The sequence below is a fragment of the Lactuca virosa genome, chromosome 6 (assembly GCF_052849685.1).
Source record: "Lactuca virosa cultivar CGN04683 chromosome 6, Lactuca_virosa_CGN04683_v6, whole genome shotgun sequence".
Lineage (NCBI taxonomy): Eukaryota > Viridiplantae > Streptophyta > Magnoliopsida > Asterales > Asteraceae > Lactuca > Lactuca virosa.
Window position 1 is genome coordinate 68,196,479 of NC_136431.1, and position 9,057 is coordinate 68,205,535.

Consider the following 9,057-nt stretch of genomic DNA (forward strand, 5'->3'; position numbering starts at 1 on the left):
AATATGCCCTTATATATTGATTGGTCCAGAACTGTTATCGCGTTCTCAACCTTTTAGGCGTTCTCATTTGATCCTTTCCCTATATATATATATATATATATATATATATATATATATATATATATATATATATATATATATATATATATATATATATATATATATATATATATATATATAGAGAGAGAGAGAGAGAGAGAGAGAGAGAGAGAGAGGTCCATATATAAGCTTTAAGTATTTTATATATAATTATTTTAATTACCAAATATAAAAATATGATATTTATTTTAAGGGGTAAGATCCTCAATCCTATCTAGGATCCTGGATCTCAAAGAAATCTAATGATCCCGAAACATATGACAGGATCCTAATTATTATTTCCTAACAAGATTAACGCAACATGTGACTCAGCAATAGGAAGACAACAGAACACTGCACAAGCAGGTGAAAAGGATAAGGTCAGAGATCCATATACTCCAGGAGGTGGCACCCTCGATCTTGCAACTCAGGATCTTGAACTTCGATAACTCAAGATCCTTAGGGAAACGTCTGAAGACTACAGCCCCAGGATCTGCCACTGTTTCGACTTGGGGTGTAACCCCAACCAGTCAAGCTCCTGTAATCCAGGATCTTGTCGAAACTTTCACTACCCCTCATAACAAAATGCTAGTAACTTCTTTGAAACTAATACTCTTACTAACTCTGTGAACCTTGATGCAGGAATAAGTCCGGTCATGGCTAAAGAACTTCAACAACTAAGATAGATGATCTCGAGCGTGCCAGGAGTGATTCAACCTATACTGGACATATCCCCCACCAGTAATAGGATCTCGAGGTTTGTTCCCTCGATAGCCGACACTGAAGTTCCAAAACACTTCCAAACTCCCAACATGAAAGCTTATGATGGAACCACGGATCCTGAGGAACACATAGCACAATATAGATAGAGAATGGAAATCATTCCCATTCCATCACACCAAAAGGAATCCTGTTTGTGCAAGGGTTTTAACTTGAATCTTATAGGATCAGCCTTGAAATGGTTTCTCAATGTTCCTCCTTACTCTATTACCTCTTTTGCTCACTTGGTTAATCTTTTAAATAATTAGTTTTCCTATAGCAGGATATCCGAAAGGATCACTAGTAATCTTTATAGAGTGGTCCAGGATCCTAAGGAATCCCTTAACGACATTGTAAGCAAGTTTGGCAGGGAAGAATTGAAAATACCAAGCATTGACATGGCCACTGTCGTATAAGCCTTTAAAATGGGCCTGAAGAAAGACTCTCCATTCTACGAAGACATTGTGATGACCCCATGCAAAAGAATTGATGAAGTCAAAAGCAGAGCACTGAGGTTCATCAGACTACAGGAGGACAAGGAGATCCAAAATAGAACCAAATCCCCAAATTCATACGACAGGGAAAACATCCAGGATCCTCATCATGACGGACTGATGATAACCCTCTACATCACCAATCATTTTTTCAAAAGGATCCTGGTAGTTGGAGGATCCTCAATGAACATCATACTTTTAGATGCTTTGACCAGGATGAACATCCTGGAATCTAAAATAATCAAAACATCCTCAGTACTAATAGGATTCAACAGAGAAACGAAGCACACCATTGGAGAAATCAAGATACCCATCTACATCGAGGGGGTAAATTATATGCAACATTATTGTGTTATTGATGCTTTGTCTTCCTACAATGCTATATTAGGTAGACCCTGGATCCATTACATGAAAGCAGTTGCATCAACGTACCACTAGTGCATCAAGATGCCTACCCCATGGGGAACAGTGAAGATCATTAGTGATAAAAAATAATGTGAAGAGTCATTAAGACATCGATGAAGTCTTCCACGACACCACGATAAGCATAGCAATTACAGCAAAGGCCACAAGATGTGCTAGAAGTGAAAGAACAAGACATAAAAGAAGTGCCCTTGAACATCGAGGATCCTGAAGCTAAAGTCCTCATAGGATCCTCAATACCGGAAGAAATCGAACAAGACCTAATAAAATTCTTAAAACACAGAAGAAAAACCTTCATGTGGAAACACAAATATATGACAAGTATAAATAAAGAAATTATAATTCACAAACTCAACATAGATCCTTCTTTTAGGCCTGTACATAAAAAAAGAAAGAAATTTGCACCCGAAAGGAACCAAATCTTTCAAGAAGAAGTTGAAAAAACTTCTCAAGACGGGAATGATAAAAGAGGCAAACTTCCTAAGATGGCTAGCCAACGTGGTGGTGGTACAAACAAAGAATGGAAAATAGAGAGTATGTGTGGATTACATGCATATCAATAAGGCTTGCCTTAAGGATCCCTTTACCTTACCACACACAGACTCGATAATAGATGACACGACAAGACATGAGCTACTAACATTCATGGACTCTTCAGACAGATTCCAACAAATACAAATGGAACCATCTGATCAAGAGGATATTGATTTCATAACCCCTACAGATATATATTTCTATATTGCTATGCCTTCTGTTTTTTAAAATACAGGGGTAACATACCAAAGATTGGTAAATCGAATGTTCAAGGACAAACTAGGGGAAACCATGGAAGTCTACATTGATGACATTGTGGTCAAGTCTAAAACAGTTGAAGATCACCTCAGGGATCTTCAAGAGGCCTTCGATATATTAGATGAATACAACATGAAGCTGAATCCGTCCAAATGTCACTTTGGAATGAAGTCAGACAAGTTCCTTGGTTATATGGTCACCAAGAGCGTGATAGAAGCGAGTCCTGAATAGATCAAAACCATAATTGATCTAAGATCCCGAACTTCGACAAAAGATATCCAGAGGTTGAGTGGAAGAGTAGCAACGCTATACATATTCATTTCAAGATCCGCAGAGATTTCCAAACCTTTCTACAACATCCTAAAGAAAAATAAGAAGTTAGAATGGACCAAGGAGCATGAAGATGCCTTCCAAGAACTTGAAAAATATTTAAGTTTGGCCCCCCTATTAATGAAACCATTTGATGGAGAACAAATCCTATATCTTTTATTATCCTTAAATGTTGTAAGTGCAGTTATGGCAAAGGATCTCGATGGGGATAAACATACTATTTACTATGTAAGTAAAAGTCTCCTAGATCATAAGACCAGGTATTCTCATCTCGAAAAACTAATATTTGCACTAGCTACAACTTCTACCAAATTAAGACATTATTTTTCAACTCATAGCCTACATGTAAAAACTAACTATCCCATTAAGAATGTTATGAGAAAACCAGAAATGTTAGGAAGAATGGCCAAATGGTCGGTGAAGCTCAGTACATATGACATCATATATGTACCAATATCCGCAATAAAATCACAAGCCTTGGCAGATTTTGTGGCTGAATTTAGTGATGATCTACAAGCTAAAGTATAAATAGAAGCTCGAAAACTTCTAAAAGAAGAAAACATGGGAAAATGGACACTCTTTACAGAAGGGGCATCTAACTTCAGAGGAAGATGCCTAGGGATCATACTAAAATCGCCACATGGGGACATCCTACCCCAGGCCGTTAGCTGTGAATTCGACACAACCAATAATGAAGCAGAATAAGAAGCACTAATTATGGGACTACAACTAGCCAAGGATCGTCAAATCAAGGATCTTCAGGTATACATCGATTCATTATTAATAATTAACCATTTTAATGAATCCTATGTAGTAAAAGGTGAAAGATTAGTACAATACCTTGAAATACTTAGAACCTTAGCCTAATAATGTTAAAACTTTAGCTTAGTCCAAGTTCCTAGAGAAAATAATACTGAAGCAAACACACTAGCCAACCAGAAGACTTTACTACCCATGATCAAACAACGATCATTGCAGCAATTGAAGATCCTGATCTCCAACCCCTTCACCATGATCACAACACTCAGGACCCCAGACCAAACATTCAAGATCCATAACAACATCCAAAATCATGGACCCAACCTATACCTCCAAAATTGTACGATCCCGAAAGAATAAAAAAGCAATAGATCATTCAGAATGAGGAACTCATGCTTTGTGATGATACAAGGAGTGTTATACAAAAAATCATTGGCAGGCTCATATCTAAGATGCCTTAAGGATCACGAAGCTGTGGAAGTCTTGAAAGACATACATGAAGGGGATTATGGAAACCATATTGGCGGCAGATCCTTATGCTCCAAAGTGTTAAGAACACGATACTACTGGGCTACCATGAAGAAAGATGCCTTCCTACATGCTCAGAAATGTGACTCTTGTCAGAGACATAGAAACATCCTTCATAAACCATAAGAACCTCTATATCCCATCCTTTCACCTTGGCCATTCACGAAGTGGGGAATTTACATAGTTGGTAAACTGCCTAAGGCGCCAGGGGGAAAGGTTTTTATCCTAGCAATGACATATTATTTCTCAAAATAGATAGAATTTGAGGCTTTTTTTCAAGTGAGAGATAAGGAAGTTGTCTCATTCATCAAGCGAAACATCCTTACCAGATTTGGGATCCCTGCGAAGATCATATGTAATAAATGATCCTAATTCATAAGAAAAAGAACACATGACTTTTGCACCAGTTGGAAAATCAAAATGGTAATGTTCACCCTAGTTCACCGTCAATCCAATGGACAAGCCAAGTCCAGTAATAAAATCATAGTCAATAATCTGAAGAAGAGATTACGGAAAAGATGGGAAGATGGGTTGAGGAACTTCCTTTCGTACTTTGGGCAGATAGGACCACATTTAAGATGGCAACAGGACAAACCCCATACTCCTTAGCGTTTGGAGCAGAAGCCATGATCCCCACAGAAGTAGTGACCCCAACGGCGAGATACCAATTCCATACTCAAGACAATAACAATAGGGTCCTAACTAAGGATCTTGATGTTATTGATGAAATAAGGGACCTCGCCAAGATCCGCATTGCAGCTCATCAGCAAAGGATCGCTAAATCTTACAATAGGAATATTAAGATCCGAAGTTTCCAAGTAGGCGAGTGGGTTTTAAGAAAAGCATTTCAAAACACCAAGGATCCTAAAGATGGTAAGCTAGCACCTAAATGGGAAGGCCCCTACCTCATCGATTCAGAAGCAAGAAAAGGGGCATATTGGTTGGTTACTCTGGAAGGAAACCTCTTACCAAGGTCATGGAACACAATACACCTCAATGAATATTTCTTGTAATTCAAAGTCACATTGTTACATTATGAAAAGAACAAGGTACACACCTACTCCTTACCTTCACTTTTCCATTTTTGATTAATTTTCTCTCTCAAAGATCATTACTAACTTAAGCATCGGTGGGGCGTTAGATAGGCTAACACTTACCCCTAGCTAACACTTTCTATATGCAGAAACTCAAGGATCCTGACTGCTACGAATAGAGACCGATCATCTCTGCTCCAATCAAGGGTACTTAATCCCTCTATGGTTTAAAGAGTTAATAACCTCTTTCATCCGTGTTTAGGTTTCTACACCTCGCTTGGACGCACGGTATCTAACTATGGAATGCGAATAAGGGAATCATTTCACGCTCTAGTGACTTGGAAACCCTGTTATTTCTGAACATATATTAAGATCCTAAAGTTTAACCTATGGGTTATAACATTGCCATATTATCTTAAGTTGGGATCTTCCCCAATATTTCTTAAGTTGGGATATTCCCTAGTATTTCTTAATTTGGGATCTTCCCCAATATTTCCTAAGTTGGGATCTTCCCTATTATTTCTTAGGTTGGGATCTTCCCCAGTATTTTCTAAATTGGGATTTTACCCAATAAAGCCTAAGTTGGGATTTTCCCCACTTAAAGATAAGTAGGTATCTTCTTCAACAAAATTCCTAAGTTGAACTATATAAAGAAGGACAATCCATATACAAGGTTCAAAAACATAGGAAACTGAAGGATCAGTTATCTCAGATTATTAGGATTCCAAAAGTTCTTATAAAGCCTAAACTTTTTAGGATCCGAATTATCTAGGGATCCTCATAAAAATCTATTTTGTTTCTACAACCACATCAACAATGCAGAAAAACATATAAGCATACAAAAGAATTAAAGAAAAAGGGGTGCCCATCAACCCCGCAAAAAAGTGAAATATTGTCTTACACACCCAAATAATTAAAATTATTTTTAAATCAAAATTACACTACGGTTTGACGATCAATACCCGGAGTCACCTCCGTCTCCACCTTCTGCTCCTACTCTTCTCTCTTCTTCTCTGCAGGATCCTGACCAACATTAATAGGCTTGCTAGTCAACTTAGCCAAGACTTCACGCCAATCGGCCAAATTCTAGGATCCCGCATTCTCCACACCCTCCATGAGCTTGATCTTTGCCTCCCAAACAGCTTCAACAGCATTGCTTTTGAGCTTAACGATCATTTCATCGATCTCCAAGGCATGCTCCTCCTATTTATCCTCCTTCTTCTTGCTCAACCGCTCCACCCTCATCAGGAGATCGTTGTTGGTTGCCTTCCAAACCTTCTCTTGCTCCTTCAAGGTTCGTTCAGCTTTCTCAACCATGATATTCAGATCAACGGTGGACTGAGAGATGTGATCGGAAAGCTGAAAGAAGAATATCATCAGAAAAAGAAGAAAGTCAAAATAAAGAGAAAGATTCAAGAAATACTTACAGCTTGGGAGAAAGAGAGCAACTTCTTGAGTGCCTCCTCGACCCCACAATTCTCCAGGCTCAAATCTGCACCTTCACCTATATTCCTCTTCCGGGATCTTGGATTTTTGACTGTAAGATCGATTTGAGTCCTCTTTGGAGGAAAAGTGGAAGAAGCCTTTTCCTTTTTAACCATGATCTGACTGCTGAACATATCATCTTCCAAATCAGAAAGGGAAAAATAGGCACTAAAGCGTGTGGTCTTGGATCCTGTGCATTATGAATGATCCCCATTAATTTAGGATCCTAGGAATAAAGCAAATAAAAAAGAAGGATCCTTACCAGTAGCCATTAGAGCAGTAGTGGAGGAACCTTATTGAATACTGCAGTGTTCGAACTTGAAAGATTTGTCAGCCACATTCAAAGCAAGAAAGCTCGTAACCTTATCTTCCGTGTCCGCAACAACAGGAACAACTTCTTTGAACTTGAAAGATACATAAAAACAAACAAAATAAGAAAGTGAATCTTAGGATCCTCAACATAATAAATAAACCCTACCTTTTTTGATCCATGTTTTTGGCAAGAGATCTCTATTGGGGATAGAGTCAGGTCTCACAAAGAAATACTTTTCTTTCCAAGCATCGTCATTTTTCTTGGATTTTAAAATAAGATGTGATTTGTTTGGCTTGACTCTTAACATGAAACGAGAATTCCTAAAATTGAAAGATGATAAATGTGGGCTAACTCAGGCAAACCAATGTCCAGATCCTTGGATTGATTCAATCGATCAACCCAGGAAAGGATTGTTTGGGCCACTGGCATGGCTTGGATATAATAAATCTCGGTGACTTCAAAAAAATCAGAAACAATTCCAGGAAAAGGGTAAGAAAGACCTAGGGAGAATAGGTACTCGGGAAAACAGACCAAGTTGGAGATACAAAGTCTGGTTGAGCCAGAACATCAAAAGGTTTAAAAATAGAACCAATGGGGAAAGCCCCGTTAGCTTTCTGGGATTCAATATCTTCGTTGTCAAAAGAGCACGACTCATCATAAGTCAAGATCTTTTGATCAATGAAGTTGTCCTCAGAAGGGGCGGTGATGCTAGCACGAGAACATGTCATCTTTTTGCCCATGGCCAGAGGATCGGAAAGATAAAGAAAAAAAATAAGAAAGATACCTTTGGAAATCGCCGCTGATGCTCAAAAGATATATAGAAGAGGTAAAGAAGCGTTAGGAACCCTAGTGCCCTATTTATACGAAGATCACAAAAGAAAGAGAAATGATTTGATAGATAATTATTCCTATATTAACGACTAGAATTCTATCCGTCAGGATTCAAATTTCTTTATCCATTAGGATTTTAGAATCCTTACTTTCATTATTTTTTATTATATGACGAAATTACACTCTTTCAAATATTAGGAATTAAACCAAAATATTTAGCAGGTATCATTTGGGGGAAATTGTTAGGGGCAAGATCCTTAATCCCATCCAGGATCCTGGATCTCAAAGAAATCTAAAGATCTCGAAACATATGCCAGGATCCTGATTATTATTTCCTAACAAGACTAACGACTATACTAGTTGTTTATTCCTCACTTATGCAAAAATAGTCCACTAAAAGACTCCTTAAGTCGGGATAACCATTTCAACCAGGCTTAAGACCCAGAAATACCAAGTCAAACTACGTGCGAATACTTATTCAAGAGGATCCTAGAAATATCGGACTTTTAGTTACTTGAATTAGACTATAAATAAACATGTATTCTTCACACTACACATGCGACTAGAGCTACTGAAACACACATATTTGTATTTTTGTCCTCATTTTTGTAATTTTCGTTCTAAATCAATAAAATCAAACAAGGCAGATGATCATTATCATCTCCTAGGGTTTTAGGCCAGAGATCCTATTAAGGATTAAGGGCATTCCTTGTATACCACCATTGTCATTTTGATCTCAATTTGATCCTCATAATAGCTACAACACAACAGCCTCACATATAATTTGGTCGATTCATATTTGATTGATTTTTGACCAAAACATTTATGAAACGTTCCCTTGAGGGAAAATGACTCATTAGCCATTTAATATATTGCACATTTGTCTAATCATTTCCTTAGCTAATTTTCGTGCTTTATGAGGGAATAAAGTTGGAAGTGACCTATTGTTTTAGTTATGGTAACCTGTCTTACCCGGTTTAAAGAGACACCTCATCAAATAAATCTAACTCAATGTGATTACTATTTATGGAGAGAGCTTAATCAATTCTTGGAACATATCAAAATAAACTTTTGACTTTTGATCAACACTTTAATCACTATTTATTGAAGCATCAAACATCTGGGTCATCAATTTAGATCCTTCATCGTCGTCTTCACCCCAATAACCATATTCTTCATCCAATCATCTACTTTCAAAAAAAAATTCCATAGAACCCGTAAAACTCTTCCA

The 9,057-nt window shown here is 37.6% G+C and overlaps 1 protein-coding gene across 1 annotated transcript; it reads left to right on the top strand.

Moving 5' to 3' along the window:
- The first annotated feature begins 4,681 nt into the window (after positions 1-4,681).
- On the top strand, positions 4,682-5,176 carry LOC145121609 (uncharacterized). Its single transcript, XM_079057328.1, has one exon. The coding sequence runs from the start codon at positions 4,682-4,684 to the stop codon at positions 5,174-5,176; it is 495 nt and encodes a 164-aa protein (XP_078913454.1).
- Positions 5,177-9,057: the final 3,881 nt, after the last annotated feature.